The 19,422-nt window shown below is 37.9% G+C and overlaps 1 protein-coding gene across 4 annotated transcripts in view; it reads right to left on the bottom strand.

Moving 5' to 3' along the window:
- Window positions 1-3,794: 3,794 nt before the first annotated feature.
- KCTD9 (potassium channel tetramerization domain containing 9) overlaps window positions 3,795-19,422 on the bottom strand; it is a 38,568-nt gene continuing 22,940 nt past the window's right edge. For 3 of the 4 annotated variants that reach the window (XM_014589649.2, XM_006153249.3, XM_006153252.3), the window contains 4 exons: window positions 18,215-18,364; window positions 13,345-13,450; window positions 11,977-12,110; window positions 3,795-5,761 (listed from right to left, as the gene is read on the bottom strand). In XM_014589649.2, the coding sequence (XP_014445135.1) occupies window positions 5,645-5,761; window positions 11,977-12,110; window positions 13,345-13,450; window positions 18,215-18,364 (507 nt within the window). In that variant the 3' untranslated portion in view covers window positions 3,795-5,644. The remainder of the gene's footprint in view (window positions 5,762-11,976; window positions 12,111-13,344; window positions 13,451-18,214; window positions 18,365-19,422) is intronic. The other variant, XM_006153251.3, reaches the window with a different exon arrangement.

Raw genomic sequence — 19,422 nt, 5'->3', positions numbered from 1 at the left:
TATATATATAGAGAGAGAGAGAGAGAGAGAGAGAGAGAGAGAGAGAAAGAGAGAGAGAGAGAGAGTGAGAGAGAGATGGGGGGAAAGTGTGAAAGCAAGCTGCCAGGTCTGAGACTTGAACCAGTTGGCCATGTGGGAATCTTACACCTCAACCACCACATTACTTGCCGGCCCACTAAATATTGTTAACTAGAGTAATCCTGTATGTCAATTTTCAGGTTGTGAACGTCTTTTATGTACCAGATACTGTATTCCAAACTAGGGGTCCTAAAATCATTAAGATGCAATTCCTATGCAATTCTTACTCCTACGATAGTTATAGCACATATATTGGGTTGTCGGAAAGGTCATGACACATTTTTTGCATAGGAAAACAGAAAAATATGTCATGACTTTTCCAACAACCTAATACCAATTTATCCATTCCTAAATGGTAAAACTATATATGCCATGTATTTCAGTGACTTATGAGGAATTTAAGGATCTTTTTCATCTCTCTTAGCATCAATGCTAATATTAATTCTCACTATGTGGAAGACTAACACAAGTGCTAGGTAGTTAAGAGTTATAATGAATAGAATTTGAACAAAAATATGGTGGGTTCGAATCCCAAGTTGACCTAAAACACATCAGATAGATGTGTACCCAAGATCCTAAACAGCTAGAAGGACCGCGGGGAGAAGACTGTTGTGTGATGAGATCACTCCTGTAGAGGGTGCCCATCTCTTTCTTGTATGCTCTGTCTCTCTCTCTCTCACACACACACACACACACTATTTTATTTAACTTTATTTATTTAATTAATTTATTTATTTTAATTTGACCAGAGAGGGACAGAGTGAATGAGAGAGAAAGTGAGGAATCAAGCTGCCAGATCCAGGACTCGAACTGAGGTCAGCCATGTGGGAGGTCCAGCACCCCCAACCACATCACCTGCCAGACCCAAAAGAAATATATTTTTTCTAAAGATTATTTAAAGCTGTCTTGTGGGTAGTGTTACAGTACAAATAAACAATGTAGAAAGTGACCAATTGGATGGAGTCAGTAGGTGGTGTAGGCACTGGGCTCCCACATGGCCAACCACAGTTTGAGTCCTAGACTGGCAACTTGAAAATCACTCTGGGCACATGTACATATGTGCCCAGAATCCCGAGAAGATAATGGAACTTGAGAAGGTGGTATCAAAGTCCGTGCCTCTTCACATGGCAATAACAGTGCATTTAACATTAACTCATGGGTTAAGTCTGCAAATCTGGGTGAGGCCATTCCCCCGAGGGGTGATTTCTCACTTTTCCTCTCTCTCTCTTTCTCTCTCTCCAGAGAGTGCACACACCCTATGGCAAAAACCTAGAGAGAGAGAAAAAAGTGATCAATTGGAGAAAATTTTCCAAATCTAGAATTATGGTAGAAACTAAAAACAAGGCATACTGTTTACCCTATACACACAGTACAAAATATTTCTGTGACCTCTGGTCACCTAATGTGTAGGGATTCTTCTCATCAGCAACCGTAACCAGTCCTCATCCTAAAGCTACCTAAGGGGTACCCAATACCTGTCAAGATATTAGCATACAAAGGGCACTTAATGCTTTGAAGATAAGTGGTAAGTGTCCCTTTGTATGCCAGTAAATTGCAGTACAAGGAAACTAGAAGACCAAATATATATTTCATAGAAGCCTTCATAAGGATTAATAACATTTCCTAGTGAAATTTCCTTGCAACTATAGTTGAAAGACCTAGATTACATTAGAGCATAAAATACATTGCTTAAACAATTACTCAAAAACTGAATTTTATCAATGTAAATAAGCTGATATAGGTTTAATACCTTTTTCTAGCCCTTCCAAAACCTATTTTATCCATATGTACTGCCATTTTCATTACTAGGGTTACTGGAAGTCTCACCAATTTTGAAACTTTCTTTTGAGAAAGCGAGGCAAGTCAACCCAACTGTAAGGAATGTAAGGTAATGTTAAAACTTATCAGGTCAGGGGATTTGGGATATAAATCCTCAATCATGTCTATTACCTGTAACCTTCAAAATGTTTATATTTCTCAGTAGTTACAACCAGGAAGAGACCCAAAAAGTTTGCGGAAAAATGGAATGAAGATACGAATTTTAGTACAAAGAATTTTTGAAATCCATGCCGTTTTTCATATTTTCTATGAGATTTTTTTATTTTTTTGAGAAATTTTTGCTATAGGGCATGTGCGCTCACCAGAGACAGAGACAGAGAGACAGAAAGAAAGAAATTAGCCCCCAGGGGGGATGGCCACGTGTAATCCCTTATATTCCATCCACTCAGGATTTGGGACACACACACACACACACACACACACACACACACACACCGAGTTTCAAGCTGCTGGGTCTGGGACTTGAATTGCGGTCAGCCATGTGGGAGTTTAGTGCCTTAACCATTCTCCACCTGCGGGCCCCTTTCCGTGAGTTATTTGAAGATCTCTCCCCATAAGTCAGACTATCTCCACCCTACGCATATGGAACCTGAATGACCATGAGGTTATTCTACTTTCCTTATCATGGATGTTTAGTCAATCAACTGTTGTACATAGAGATCTCTTGCTATAAGCCTTTCACCCAATGCGAACTCTCAATGTAATCTTTCCCCCCACTTACAATTATTGCCTTTAAGACCATTCTAAAATCTGTAATACCTCTGTGTACATATTCAGGGCAACTTGAATCTCTGGCACCAGGGTTGTAGCCCACTAGCTTTGGCCCAGATAATATCTTTGGCTTACATATTTTGCCTCGGTTCTTCTGTTATGTCAACACTTTCTCTCCTTAGGAGTCTCCTTTCTGGGACCAACAGATCTCTCTCTCCGGTGAGCACGTGTGCCCTACTGGCAAAGTCTAAAAAAAGAAGTCTCCTATCTAGTTGTTAGGTGAAAAATGTTTGAGGGGCTTATTATTCATACAGACTAATAAAGCTAATTGGTGGGACCAGCAGTTGGCATAATGGCTATGTCGCTGGACTCTCATGTAGTCAACTGTGGTCTGAGTCACGGACCCGGTGGCTTAAAGTCACACTGGTGCGGGTGTGCGCATGCCCGAGATCCCAAGAGGAGAATGGAGAAGGGATTGTGTGGTGTGGCCATCCCCCCAGGGGGTGATTTCTCACTTTCTGTCTCTCCTCTCTTTTTCTGGTGAGTGCACAAGTCCTATAAAAAAAAAAAAAAAAAAAAAAAAAAGCTAATTGGTAATATTTGTCAGCTAAAGAGTGACCAAACCAAGTGAGTTTATGGGAAGGCAGTGTTTTCTTCTATTCAGAATTAATAATTTTTTTGTGTTGTTAACATGGGAATTTTCTAAAGAGGATCATAAAATAATCATGTTTAAAGAAATATTCATTTTAATGGAGCTTTCAAAGAGACTAATCTATAATAGACTAATCTATAATAGATGTTATATACACAGATGGTGTAATGGTTACGTTGCTGGACTCCACGTAGTCAACTGCGGTTCGAGTCCTGGACCCACAGGCTTAAAACTCACACTGGGCACATGTATGTCCGTACCCAAGATACCAAGAGGAGAATGGAAGAGAAAGAATTGTGGCATGGCCTTCCCGCCTTGGAGGTAATTTCTTGCTTTCTCTGTTTCTCTGTCAAGAGAATGTGACCTATAGCAAAAATCTCTCTTAAAAAAAAAAAAGTTATATGGTCTTTCCTTCACTACCTAGACTCTCAGGGCTGGTTGTCAGTATATACATTGAAGAAATATAAGCAAAATACAGAAATGGCTCATTTTCAAAAGGAAGAGATGAAACTTCTTTTCAACATTTCATATCATTTATTAATGCAGTATACACTGGATCTGAAATCTGCAGTTCTAAGCACACCATGTCTAGATGCATCAGATCCTCCTGCAGTTTTAGGTTATGTCTACAGAGGTACCTTTATGTGAATGAACAACACATTCTATAATTATTGAAAATATAGTACAGAGTGAAATGATTTAAATATAATTTAGGCACATATTGATTATGAAAATAGATATCTCTCAATACAATACTTCTCTGTCTTGGTAAAAAGAATAAAGCAAAGAAAATAATTCATTTCTGAAGTGGCTTTCCTTCATCGGTAAAGGTCCAGTCTCTACCCACTATGCATATGTACCCTTTACTGTTAAGGAAAGCTTTGCATATGTAGATATAGAAGAATAAGCTACGTAAATACTGAAGATATGTCATTCTCCCAAAGGAGACAGAAGTCATTTTTAATGAGTCCTTGCCTCGAGTTGATGAGCCTGGAGAATTCAGAGCCCATATGTACACAACTTAGATCCCTGCTCTTAGGGGGGAAACAAAGACACCAGATTATTGGAAGGACAGTAATGGGCCATATCTCTGCTTCTGAAGAGATAATGACTCAGAATTTTGGACTAAAATTTGATTAAAAAAAAAAAATGAAACAGACAACAGCAACAGCAAAACCAGCCAACTGAACAAAATGTAAGAGCCACAGGTGCTGACTGATGCCTGGTATTACATTTCAGACCAGCCAAGTGCCTTTCTTTGTACTCATTCATTCCTCCTGCCCTGTAGCAGTAATAAAACTGTCAGTTGAAAATTCTTCACTTCCCTGCAATTATGCTGTCTTCTAAAAGGTGACTACCATATTCCTTCATATTTTACACCTTTGATTACAATGGATTTGGATTTAACATCAATTTCTAAGCTAGTCCTGTGCAAACGATTTGGCATTTGAATTAAATTAATATTAATGCTGCAACTTGGTTTTTTGGGTTTGAAGTGTTTTGCTATGATTGGGTTGATTGTATATGAGAAAACTAGCCTAGAGTGTAAAAAGATGGAACCGCCTGGTCCAATATTGAGTGGAACTTGGCTAGAATGAAATTCTCAGAAATTCTTCCTTAAAAGTTGGAGCTACAGGTAAATTCTTCCTCCATCTGAAGAGTTCCACGGCACTTCCAGCACGACAATGATGTACAGTGATGTCTTTTTTCCCACTGTCTCAATCAGTAAGAACTGGATATTTCTTTAATTTAGCTACTGTTTTGTTCTAAAAAGTAAACATTATTTAAAAACCTGAAAAGAAAGCCTTAGGAAGTCTGATCTCACCATATTGGTAAGGTTGACAGGTATTTAGAGAGGGGAGGCATCACTAAAGCTATTTATAAACCTGAACAACTTTTTCAAAGTTTCCATAAAATTTAACAATTTAAATATCCATACTGCATCTATGTATTCAATAAATATAATTGCATATGTTGTGCTTTTCATAAATTAAAATCCTCAAATGCATCTCAGACCAAGATGTACTTCCATATTATGCCTAATAAAAGCAAATATAGCATATACTATTCCTAGTCATTAAACCAGGCCGATCCCCCTACCCTCGTCAAAAGGCAGCAATACAATCTAATTTCCCTATATCTATTAAATGAGTGCTCTTCTGTTAAAATCAGAATGTGGGGGGGGAAAAGTCATTTTTCCCCCTTATGCACCACTGAGATCAAGCATAAACCTCTAAATCCTTTTTTTTTTTTTTCAAATTCCCTTACAGTGTTATTTCTTCTAGACAACTGAGTGGGTGGAGAAGGAAAAGTGATAAAGCAAACATTTTTCATTTGGACATCTTCCTCCAGCCCCTGAAATCCTCATCTGACACTCTGTGACATATGTAGAGGTGTCAGCATCTCTTCGAATATAGCTCCCTTCACGTTGGAACCTCTCAGGTTGGCTTCTTGAAGATCACATCCAGACAGATCACAATTCTGTAAGACAAAAACAATGTAGCTAATGTAGAGATTTAAGGCTTTATCTAGTTTCCTCTCAGAATGATCTCTGAGGCGTACGAGTAAGGTGTTGCTAGTAATGTAACTCGATCAATTTCCAGAAAGCTTCTGACCACACACCCTGAAGTCAGATTTTCTATCTGTGTTTGTCATCACAGCTGATACACAGCCCTAATAGTTTTCTAGCAGATAGTGGCTTTTTTTTTTTTTTTTTTTGGAGAGGTTTTTGCTATAGGGCTCGTGCGCTCACCAGACAGAGAGGAGACATAGAGACAGAAAGCGAGAAATCACCCCCCAGGGGGGATGGTCATGCTGCAATCCCTTCTCCATTCCCCTCTCGGGATCTTGGGCACGCACACACACGTGCCCAGTGTGAGTTTTAAGCCACAGGGTCCGGGACGCGAACCGCGGGTGACTACATGGGAGTCCAGCGACATAGCCATTACGCTAACTGCTGGTTCCCAATAATGGCCTTTTTTTAACTCCCCAACTTATGTGTACAGTTCAGTCAATTTTGATAAATGTATATACTAGTACAGCCACCACAACTGGGCGCTTGTCTGTTGATTCCTCTAGAGTACTCAGATAATAAGATAATGATTTTCAGTAAGTTTGTAGCAATCATGGGGAATAAAGAATAAGGTACAGTAGCAGTTAGTATAATGGCTATGTCACTGAACTCCCATGTAGTTGACCGTGGTTCAAGTTCCGGACCCGGTGGCTTAAACTCATGCCAGGTGCGTGTGTGTGCATGCCCAAGATCCCGAGAGGAGAATGGAGGAGAAGGGATTGCGGCATGGCCATCCCCCCGGGGGATGATTTCTCGCTTTCTGTCTCTCTGTCTCTCTGTCTGGCGAGCGCACGCGCCCTATAGCAAAAACCTCTCCAAAAAAAAAAAGTACCTGCTACTTGAATGCTGCTAAAACCCTTCAAAGATCAAGGCAAAAATATGTATTATTTTAAGTTAACTTTTGAGTACAGTTCTCTATGATCCAATTTATGCCAGATTTCCTTGTACAGAGAGATACTGTTCAATGTGATAGCCACCAGCCACAGGTGGCTAATTAAGAAAATTAGAACTAACTGAAATTTAAAATCATTTAAAATCAGTTGTACCGGACACATCTCAAGTGCTCAAAAGCCATGTATGACTAGTAGCTACTGTACTAAATAGCAGATATAGAACATGCTGGCTGAAATAAAAAATCGAGAAGATAGGTAGAATATAATTCTTTTAAAAAAAAATTTTTTTAGAGAGATTATTTGTTGTAGGGTTTATATGCTCAGCAGAGAGACCGAGAGACAGAAAGTGAGAAATCAACTCCCCCCTCCCCTCAGGGAGGATGGACACACTGCAATCCCTCCTACTCTATTCTCCTCTCAGGATTTTGGTATGCATGCACACGTGCTCAGAGTGTTTTAAGCCACTGAGCTGGAGATTCGAAACTGCAGTCGACTCTGTGGGAGTCCAGTGATGTAAGTATTATGTCATCTGCTGGCTCCCCTGCCCCTTTATTTTTTTTAAGAGAGATTTTTGCTAGAGGGTGAGTGCACTTGCTGGAGAGACGGACAGAGAGAGAGAGCAAGAGAGAGAGAAATTACTTCCCCTCCCCCAGAGGGATGGTCATGCCACAATCCCTTCTCTTCCATTCTCCTCTTGGGGTTTGGATACACACACACACACACACACACACACACACACACACACACACACAAAAGCCAGGTGTGAGTTTCAAGCCATCAGGTCTAGGATTTGAATCATGATCAACCATGCGAGAGACCAGCAATGTGACCACTACACCGTCTGCTGGCCTCAGAATATGATTCTTATAAAAAGGATGAATGAACAAAATTAAAATCTTAAGTTGAAATTTAAAAATATAATGCGAATTTACAATAGGCTTTTCCTTAATCTGACTTCAAATCTAGATATCATTTAAATTTCTCAAGTACTTCAAGAAATGGTCTAGCTTAATGGAAAACCTTTCAATTGTTCCCCATTGATTTATTAGGTATGGGTTATTGATAAATAGCCTTTATTATATCGAGGAACCTTGCTTTTATTCTTGTTAGGAACATTTATTAAGAAAGGTGCTGGATGAACTTTGTTAAATGTTTTTCCTCCATCAATTGAGAGGATATATATTTTTTTAACTTCCATTCTGTTAATGTGATTATCACACTGATTAATTTGCATTATGGTAAGCCAGCTTTGCATACCAGGAATACACCCCACTTGGTTATGACGTATAGAATCTTTTTGAAGTGTTACTGAATTCAATTTGCTAATATTTTGTGGATTTTTGCATGGATATTCTGATGAATATCCATCAGAGATTAAACATAGTTTTATCATCTTGAGATGTCTTTGTCTGGTTTAGGTGTAGAAGTGATGCTGGACTTGTAAAATGTATTTGAAAGTATTCTCTCTAGCTCAGTTTTTTTGGAAAGAGTTTAAGAAGTACTGAAAATAATTCTTTGACTATTAGATTTCAGCTGTGAAGACATCTGGTTCTGGGCTCTTCTTTTTAGGAAAGGTTTTTAATTACTTCTTTAAGCTTTTTGTTATTGTCTGTTCAAGTTTTCAACTTCTCGATTTAATCTTGATAAGACTGTATTTTTCTTTTCCTCTAGGTTATCCAATTTGTTGTCATATAACTGTTGATAATAATCCCTTATGATTCTTTTTATTTCTGAGGTATCTGTTATAATGTTTCCACTTTTATGTCTGATTTGCATTTTCTCTCCTTTTTTCTTAGTCTTTCTAACAGTTTACTGATTTGGTTTATTTATTTATTTTTTGAAGAACTAACTCAGTTTTATTGATCCTTTTCCTATGATTTTTCTGTTCTTCATCTGACTGAATTCTGTTCTGATCTTTATTATTTCCTTCCTTCTGCTAATTTTGAGTTTAGTTGTTCTTTTTCTACCTCCTTAAGATATAGTGAAGGATGTCCATTCTTGCCACTTCTATTCAGCATAGTATTGGAAGTTCTAGCAAGGGCAATTAGACAAGAAAAAGAAGTAAAATGCATCCAAGTCACAAAGAAATGAGTAAGACCATCTCTAGTTGCAGATGACATGATTCTGTATGGAGAAATCCCATAGATTGCACACACACACGCACACAGAACTAATGAATTCTGTAAAGTTGCAAGATACAAAATCAATATATAAAACCCAACAGCATATAATGACCTAACTTAAAAAGACACCAAGAAAACAATCCCATTTACAGTAATATTTTTTTAAAAAGCAAAACCCTATAAACTTAATAAATTTAAGAAAGTGAAAGATTTGTACACTGAAAACTAAAACACTGATGAAAGAAATTGAGGATGACACAAATATTAATAAATACTGGGTCATCGGGAAAGTCATGAGGTATTTTTCTGTGTTTTTCTATGCAAAAATACATGATAATTTTTCTGGTATATAAAAATATACCATGTTCATAGATTAGAGGAATTAATACTGTGAAAATGTCTATACTACCAAAGAAATAAACAGATTTAATGCAATCACTATCAAAATTCCAATGACATTTTCACAAAAATAGTAAAAAACACCTTAAAATTTACATGGAACCACCAAAACCCCAGATAGCCAAAACAATACTGAAAACAAAGACAAAGTTGGAGGCGTAAGCACTTCTTGTTTTAAAATGACGTTACATAGCTATAGTAACCAAAACAGAATAGTACTGGCATAAAAGGAGAAACAGTTCAACAACAGAAATAAATCTAAACATATGTAGCCAACCAATTTTCGTCAAGAGCATCAAGAGGACACAACAGGAAAAAATAGTGTCATCATTAAATGGTACTAGGAAAACTGGATTTCCACATGCAAAAGAATGAAAGCAGACCCGTATCATATACAAAGTTAAACTTAAAATGGATAAAAGATCCAAATACAAGACCCCAAGCTATAAAACTCCTAAAACAGAACACAGGAGAACACCTCCATGACACTGGCCTTGGCAGTCATTTTTTGGTTATTATAGCAAGAGCACAAAAGCAAAAAATAAATGAAAGGGACTACATCAAACTACAAAGCTTCTGCATACTAAAGGAATCAACAAAATAAAACAGTAGTCTACAGACTAAGAAAACATTTGCAAACCACAGATCTGGGAAGAGGTTAATAGCCAATTTTTTTTTTTTGGGGGGGGGAGAGGGTTTTGCAGAGAGAATGCACTTGCCAGAAAGACAGACAGAGACAGAGAAATAGAAAGCAGGAAATCACCCTCCGGGGGGATGGCCACACCGCACTCCCTTCTCCTCCTTTCTCCTCTCAGGATCTTGATCCCGCATGCACACGCGCCCAGTGTGTTTAAGCCACTGGGTCCAGGATTCAAACTGTGGTCGACTACATGGGAGTTCAGCAACATAGTCATTATACTAACAGCTGGTCCCAATATACAAAAATTTTTAAAACAACAACAAAAAACCAGTTAATTATATTATTTGTAAATTATATTATTTTAATTGGATTAGGCATAAAAACTGTTTCTTTAGTCATGATGTATTTGATTGTTGGAAAAGTTATGATATTTTTTCCTATGCAAAAATGCATCATGACTTTTTGAACAACTCAGTATCACATGAACATGCACATGGGAGAGAGAAAGAGAGAGAGAGACAAGCATCCGTCACACAGTCCGGTTATTCGGCTAACACCTTCTTCTCGGAGCAATGTGTGTGTGTGTGTGTGTGTGTATAACACTACGGTATGATCTGCAATCCAACTTCTAGGTATATACTCAAAAGGGATGAAATCAGCACCTTGTTTAGATAACTGCACTCCCATATTCACCACAACATTTTTCACAATAGCCAAGATATGGAAACAAACTGTGTCCGTCAGCAGATAAATGGATAAAGGAAATAGGTAAATAAATGGATAAGCACATACGTACATAACGGTAAATTAGTTAGCCTTTAAAAAGGCCATAACATGGATGGACCTGGAGAACATTATGCTAAGTAAAATAAGCCAGACACAGAAAGAAAAATCTTGCATAATTTCATTTATATGTAGAACCTTAAAAAAAAAAAAAAAGGCAAATACACAAAGAGTAAAGACTAATGCTGTGGTTACCAGAGAAGAGGGAGGGGAAGGGAAATTGGTCACAGGATACAGAGCACTAGATAAGTAAGATGAACAAGTCTAGAGATTAATACATACGGACTATCACTAATAAAACTGTACAGTATTGCGATTTCTGTTAAATGAGAGTTTAGGCTTTTGTCAGATACACAAAATATAACTGTGTGAGATAAAAGATATGTTAATCTGCTTCACTATGGTAACCATTTTACTGTGTCTATATATCTTTTAACATCATGGTTATAAACCTCAAATATGCACAATAAAATTGCTGGAGGGTGTGTCTGTGCTCAGCTAAGACAGACGGACAGACTGAGGGGTGAGGGGGAGGAGAGAGAGAAACCATCCCTCCCCAATGGGGTATGATAGCACCACTACCCTTTGTCCTTCATTTCTCCATGCCATCAGAATTTGGGGCAGGCACACAAATGTACTTGGCATGTTTTATAAGCTACCAGGGCTGGAATTTGAAACACAGTTAGCCAGGTGGGATCTGGCAATCTGGCTCCCTTAACTCCTAGGCTATGGGGCAGGCCCAACAATATAATCTACTGGGGGCGGGGGGGAACCCAACTACTCAAGAGGGTGAGATAAGGATCATGATGTAATGAGATTCCATCTTAAAAAATATATACATATATATGTATATATGTGTTATATATGTTACATATATATGTCTGATATATATGTGTGTGTGTTTGTGTGTGTGTGTATGTGTTTGTGTGTCTGGTCCCACTTTATTCTGTTTGGAATTCCGATTTATGAAAAACACAATAAATTATAACATCTACCAAACTTATCTCTATAACAATTAAAGGAAAAGGAGAGAAAGAAGATAAACTTAGATTAAATGTCAGATGAATCTTCAAATCTGAAACTAGTATCTATGACTTAAGTAACTGGATTCTGTTCTGGAATTCGAATTTGTTTAAATAAGTAATTAAAAGGAAAACATCCCTCCTGCTGTGCTGGTATGTTACCTGTCTTGCCAGATAACTACTTTATGATTTCAGTAAGTTATATGTGAGATCCTCAGCAATTCTAGATTAACAAGAACCTTTAGAAATTGGTGGGTGACTCACCTCTAAATCAGTTCCTGCCAAAGTTGCTCCTCTGAGGTTACAGTTCTTCAACTTTGCGTTTTTTAAGGTAGCAACTCTCAGGTTTATTCCTGTCATTTGACTTCCTTCCATATCCACACCTTTCAGATTAGCACCTAAAATGAACATATTTTGGGAGCAGTTTAACTTAAAATATTTACAGTTATCCACTTTCAGTAACACTATGATATGACTTAATGGAGGGAAATGATGACAGCTTCCTTTAACTTTGGCAATGAATCTGAGCTATAGCCTGTTAGTCAACTTACACACAGAAAGAATTCGTTGTTAACAATCTGTTTGCTTATGCTATAAATTGAGAATATTTTTGTCAATATTTTTAAGGGGTTGAATTCAATTCTGTCTTATGAAAATAAACACTTAGAAATTTTATTCATTTATTTCTTCTACAAGCAAGAGAGACACACAGACAACAAGCTCTTGATGCTGTAACCCACCCTCAGTTTTAGCCACCCCTGGATTAAAGAGGTCTCTGGACTTGAGCCCAGAACACTCCCCGGTTGGTCAGCCTCGCAGAGTGTTTTTTTTTATTGCTGCACCACCATCTGGCCCCAATAACTGGCACTTTTATAATGTAACTTTGTAAGTTTAGGTGATAAGTACTATGCCTCCTAAATATCAAGTAAACGAAGTGACTAATTCACAGATGAAACAAAGCAATGGAAAATTCATAAATAAAACACTCAATCTACAAATGACCAAGAGGTTTCCTGGCTTTGTGCAAACTGAAATTCTTTCTTTGGATCAGTATAAGAATATTTCATTTTAATTGAAAGTTTAAGATGCTGATTTTAAATTCTCCAATTAAAGTCTCTGCATATCTGAGGCTTGCTTTCCTGAGTCCTCAGTTTTTTGCTTTATTTTGTTTCGTTTATTTATTTGCCATAGGGTGTATGTGCTTGCCTGAAAGAAACAGAGAGCGAGAGACAGTGAGAAGGAAAGTGAGAAATCACCCCGCACCCCCCTAAGGAGGATGGCCGTGTCATAATCCAGTCTCTTCCATTCTCCTCATGGGATTAGGTGCACACATGCACATGCCCCAGTGTCATTTTCAAGTCACTAGGTCTGGGATATGAACTGTGGTTGGCATGTATTCGTCTAGCACCTTAAATACCACACCATCTACTGGCCCCAAGCCCTCAATTTTTACTGGTGTATGACAGACCAAATGGAGGCATCTATCCCTTTGCAAATTCTCTATATGAGAAGAAAACTATTTCCCTACTCCCTACAGCTATCCAGATTTACTTGTAACAATGATTTCCTCCTAGGCTTCTTTCTTTATGGTCTTCTCTTACCATAGAACAAATATGGATAATAGGTTCTTACCTTCCAAATTGGCTTTAAGACCAGAAGGATCCTCAAAATTACATAATTTCAGGGATGCTCCTTCTGCATTAGAACAGAGCATCTTGACTCCCTGGAGATTTGCACACTGCAAAGAAAAGAGAAGAGTCCTTGTTTCAAGGTCCATAATTGTGTCCAAATTGGCTCAAACAGTAACAAGGAAAAAAAAAAAATAGAAAAGGGGGAGGGGTTCATTTCAGTACATTTGCAATTATTTTCTGTTTACGATATGATAAAAACTTTTCTGATTGAACCCAGTAAAATCTGAGAACAGTTATAAAAGAAACAAATGCCAAATAACAGCAGCAAGCCTATTTCACATGGAATACAGGGAGAGAGTCAGACTGTGCCATCCTTTTCTATTTTTATAAACAGCCATGGGCACAGCAACGTGAGACAGTTGAAATGTACCGTAAGGAAGCCATACACTTGCTAGGTATATGGAGTCTCTCTTCCTTATTACTGGAGAAATCAGTAAGTGAACGTCTTGATGTTCCAAGATGCTAATACCTTCATTTCAAATGTCAGAACATTAATGCCACAATTAAATGCATCATCTAGCCACAAGTCACTAACGTGCTGCTTGTTGGGTCTTTCTAGACCAGTCATTAATACATTATATGGCAACCCCGAGCTCCCAAAGCACAATGCAGAATGCAGAGCAGCAAGGAAAAAGGTAGAAAAATGTATGTTGGAATTTTAAATTCCGCTAATTAATCTCAAAGGATTCAATGCCATTAGAGCTGAACTCTAACAACTACAAGATCACCCCGAAAGTGTACCCATACGGCTGACTTTAACACCGATCTTCTTCACAAAGTGTGATGTTCAAGGAAGATGAATGTGAAAGAGTTTAAAAAACCGTAAGGCACTGTATGAATGAGAACTCTGTTAATATTTACATCAGAGAAGTAATCTAAAATCCTAAGGCCGATCAAGTTATGCTACTACCATTCACTATGAAGAAAAATCCTTTTTTAATAGGTGCAATTTTATTCAGCCAGAAGTCAGTTCTAGTCAAAGGGAGATGAGATGGAGACCATTTCAGTCACAGATAACTGACACATACCCGCTCATTCCTGTGTGTGCCTGTGCTGTAACACAAGGCAGTGCAGCAGCTCTGACAAGATACGTAGGGCAATAAAGTCCATAACAAGGATGACTGGATTTTATGTATTTAAAAATGTAACAAAATAGGGAATGGATATGTCCATTAATGTCTCTGAGTTTCTAAGTAATGCTACCAGGTAAAACGTAAACGTTATCGAAAGTTCCCTAGGTAAGCAATGGTCTATACTCAGGGCTATTTTGTGAAGTCTCACTCATTTTCTATCTTCAACCACACAAAGCACTTTCCTATTTACCGAATGGTAAAACAAGTCCCAAAGCTGAGATGTTAGAACTCAGTCAAGTCAGCCTAGCAGCTATAAGGACAGTGCTGTCTTACTATATGGAGAAAGGTGATATATTAATAGTTTAATGAAAGGAGTTAGTTACTGTTATATTTTAAGTATGACAATGGTCATAAGATATCAAGAGATACTTTTTATCTCTTCAGGTCCCTGTGGGGACTAGCAAATGTCATAATGGTTACGTCGCTGGACAATCGCAGAGTCGACATGTGTGCGTGCATGCCCAAAATCCCAAGAGGAGAATGGAGGAAAAGGGATTGGTGCCTGGCCATCCCCCCTGGAGGGTGACTTCTTGCTTTCTGTCTCTCCATCTCTGTCTCTCCTATACTCAGGGCTATTTTGTGAAGTCTCACTCATTTTCTATCTTCAACCACACAAAGCACTTTCCTATTTACCGAATGGTAAAACAAGTCCCAAAGCTGAGATGTTAGAACTCAGTCAAGTCAGCCTAGCAGCTATAAGGACAGTGCTGTCTTACTATATGGAGAAAGGTGATATATTAATAGTTTAATGAAAGGAGTTAGTTACTGTTATATTTTAAGTATGACAATGGTCATAAGATATCAAGAGATACTTTTTATCTCTTCAGGTCCCTGTGGGGACTAGCAAATGTCATAATGGTTACGTCGCTGGACAATCGCAGAGTCGACATGTGTGCGTGCATGCCCAAAATCCCAAGAGGAGAATGGAGGAAAAGGGATTGGTGCCTGGCCATCCCCCCTGGAGGGTGACTTCTTGCTTTCTGTCTCTCCATCTCTGTCTCTCCAGTGAATACACATGCCCTATAGCAAAAAGAAATCTCTCTTAAAATAAAAATGTACAGGTGAAATGTATTAGTTTAAGAAAATCTGTGGCGAGGTATAGACAAAATAAAATTGTTTATGTCCTGATAATAGCTAAAGCCGAGTGATGGAAATATAAGGGGGATTCATTAGACTATTTTCTCCATTTTTGTATATTTCTGACATTTTCCAAATGAAAAAGTCTTATTATTATTATTTTAATTTTTAAAGCATACTGTTAAAATGCTGCTACTTGAAGGTTAAAGCCACATGGGAGGCCTGGGTTCAGTCCCTGGACCAACCTTAACAGATTGTGGTACCATGTGCTGATGGACCCTAGCTAACCTGGGAGGCTGGGACAGGAGGATTTTGAAATGGTAAGACCCTGTCAAAAATCTATCTTGCTAAAAAAGGAAAAGAAAGAAAATAAAAATGCATTCTTTAGATTCTTTTCAAAACTAGACGTGGGGCTTTGGCCAAGTCTCTAGGCTTCAGTTTCTCAATCTGTAAAAAGGCAACAGAATCATGCTTAATAATCATCAAGGTCCCTTCCAGTTCTTATTCTATATGTCTACACTAAGAAGATGCAATGGAGAGGTAACAGCTCAATTATTTTATCAGCTTCTAGGCTGCAAGCTAAAGTCGACGATGGCAAGCAGTGCATGTCTAAGTCATAGTAAAAGCATCCTGACAGAATGGTGTGGCACACAGACAGACTGCTTTACAGTGACAGAAACTGAGAGTGCCCTGGTCTACAGCAGAGCCAGCTGGTTCCTATGAAAAGGTTTCACAGTTCATGAGGGGAGGTTTTTGCTATAGGGTGCGTGTGCTCACCAGACAGACAGAGAGAGACAGAAAGCAAGAAATCACCCCCTGGGGGATGGCCACGCCACAATCCCTTCTTCTCCATTCTCCTCTCAGGATCTTGGGCACGCACGCACACGCGCCCGGTGTGAGTTTTAAGCCACCGGGTCCAGGACACAAACCGCAGTCGACTACATGGGAGTCCAGCAACATAGCCGTAATTACGCTAACTGCTGGTCCCTAGCACAGATCCTATTTTGAGGATCCTGCATTACACCTGGGTAGTTATCGGTGGCTGCCTTCATGTGCCAAGAACAATTAGAAATTAGTTTTAACTTTTCCAGCTTATACACTCTGGGCAGTGACTGTTCAATGTAAGCTATTATTATTGTAATAACTAATTTGTATAATATCACAATAATAAATACAATCTTTATTAAATACTATATACAGTATATATGTATATACAAACCATGCACACATGTGTATGTATACATGTATACATACATGTACACACATATGGATGTGCACATATATGCACATGCATGTGCATACACATATAAAATATAAATGTACATGTGTGTGTATGTGTATATATATATATATCCATATATATATATGGATATATATATATATATATGGCTTCCCATCAAGTCCTAGTTTACAGAGAATAAAATTATGCCTCAGTTCACTGTTAGTAATACTAAAATTATAGAATTCAAAACCCATTGGATTGAGTGACAGTCTTGTCTTTTTTTGGCTGTTCTCCATAACAAAAATCCAACAGCTTCTCAATTTTTTAATGTTTAAAGACAAAGTGTTTCCAAATTGTTCTTTGTGCTGTTAGTCCTTTGCTTATTTTGCTGCTGACTTGACTCTATCATAACATGGAAGAAGAATGAAAGTAAAACGTGTGTCGGTAGATGTTACTAGCTCTGGTATAAAGCTTTATGAAAAAAAAATAAGCCGCAACTAAGGAAGAAAACCAAAATAATAATAATTCGTTAAGTAGCTACCAAAAGCAAGGTATTGTTTTAGGTGCTGTTAATTCAATACATACAGACATGTGTCTTGTAATAAGGAATTTAAAGTTTTTAGAAGTTAGTAGATTTCACACTGGTTCTCCATATATCCTCTAATCCCTAATTAACAGAGATAATGGTTACATAAACACATAAATATACACATGCAAATACATACATATACACACGTATCCATATATATGTAGAGAGGGCAAGAGCACCATTGAGATGCTAACTTCCACAGATGGATATATACTATGTTTATTTCAAAATATCTCTGCCAAATACTTCTGAAGCAGTAACATTTTTCCATTCCAGAAACAAGGTTAAATGAAACATCTCAAAGGTTCTTACAATTTACAGAAAATGTAAGTCCTCATATTCAAGTACACTACATTTAAGAGATCAGAAATCTAATTTCAAGATTTAATTCCTCATTAGTTATTAAACCTTCCCAGGTCTGTGTTTGTTTTGTTTCCTTTGCCAGAATCTTGCTATGTCACAATCTTTCTGCCTCATCCTCCCTAGTAGCTGGGACTGTAGGCAGTCTCTAGGGTAGGCCAGGAATTGAAGCCAGACCTCCCATATACCCTCAGCTTGGCTAGTTGAAGCATCTGTCAGTGTGCACTACTGCATCTGGACCAGGTCTATGTTTAATAAAGAATATCAAAGTTGCAAAACCAACCCGTTTCACTTTAAGAGCCTTCAATTTTATGGACATAGTAAATCATCTAAGTAAAAGCTCCAATAAGAGACAGATATAATTCCTGCTCTTTCAGACTATTCAGCAGCCTAAAAATTTAATTTTTCTTGTAGCCAAAATGATTCTTACGTCAAGCACTGATCCAGAAAGATCAGCTCGTTCAAGATTTGCACAGCAGAGATTTGCATGTGCTAGGTTGCAGCGGCTTAAATTGGCCATTTTGAAGTTAATGTATCGAAGGTCCAAACGAGAAAGATCAGCACCACTGAAGTTTAAACCCTGAAATTAAAAAGCACAAACTGTCACAATGTTTAAACCATCTGTTTATACTGAATTTAATTACTATAGCTAACCACCAAGTTTGGAGAGGCAATCGGCAGTTCAGTCATTTGGAGCTTATTACAAATCATGATCAAATGGAACTTAGATATGTGAAATTAAGTGTCTTTAATGGGTTTTTAGTAAAAGAAATTCTACTCATACAGACATCCGAAGATAGCCCAGCCATCCGTCATTTATGTACAGAAATTTCTAAAGAGGGATCCCTTTAGTCCTATAGCTACTGATAAGTGTTATTTTAGTTAAAATTGAATACACTTAAATTACTTTATTAACTAAATAATTTAAGACAGTTTTATTAAGAAAAGGTAGATACTGTGTTTTTTCAAACCTATAGTTCTACAATACACAAAAATAAAAACATTTTCCACTGACTAGCCATATAGCAACTACTGGGTTGTTGGGAAACAAAGTCATGATACATTTTTGCATAGAAAAACGTAGAAAAAGGGACCAGCAGTTAGAGTAATGGCTATGTCGCTGGACTCCCACATAGTCGACTGCGGTTCGAGTCCCGGACCCAGTGGCTTAGGCTCACGCCAGGTGCGTGTGCATGCGTGCCCAAGATCCCGAGAGGAGAATGGAGAAGAAAGGACTGCGGTGTGGCCATCCCCCCTGGGGGGTGATTTCTTGCTTTCTATCTCTCTGTCTCTCTCTCTCTCTGTCTGGCGAGCACACGCGCCCTATAGCAAAAAAAAAAAAAAAAAAAAAAAAAAAAAAAAAAAAAAAAAAAAAAAAAAAAAAAAAAAAAAAAAAAAAAAAAAAAAGTCATGAGTTTCCCAGCAACTTAATACATTAATACTGACTTCTAACTACTGCAATTGTCATGCATAACTCAAAAAATGCTACATAAGGCTTAATTAGACAATAAAAAAAAGGTACTGCATGGGCTGGCCCAGTAGCCTAGTAGTTAAGAGTGCTAGATCCCACTTGGCCAACTGTGGGTTGAAGACCAGTCCCTGTGGCTTAAGGAACAAGCTGGGCGTTCATACAGGAAC

Source organism: Tupaia chinensis, unplaced genomic scaffold, assembly GCF_000334495.1.
Source record: "Tupaia chinensis unplaced genomic scaffold, TupChi_1.0 Scaffold000366_1, whole genome shotgun sequence".
Taxonomy (NCBI): domain Eukaryota; kingdom Metazoa; phylum Chordata; class Mammalia; order Scandentia; family Tupaiidae; genus Tupaia; species Tupaia belangeri.
Note: the sequence above shows the minus strand (reverse complement) of the source record. Positions and strands in the feature narration are given on the sequence as shown.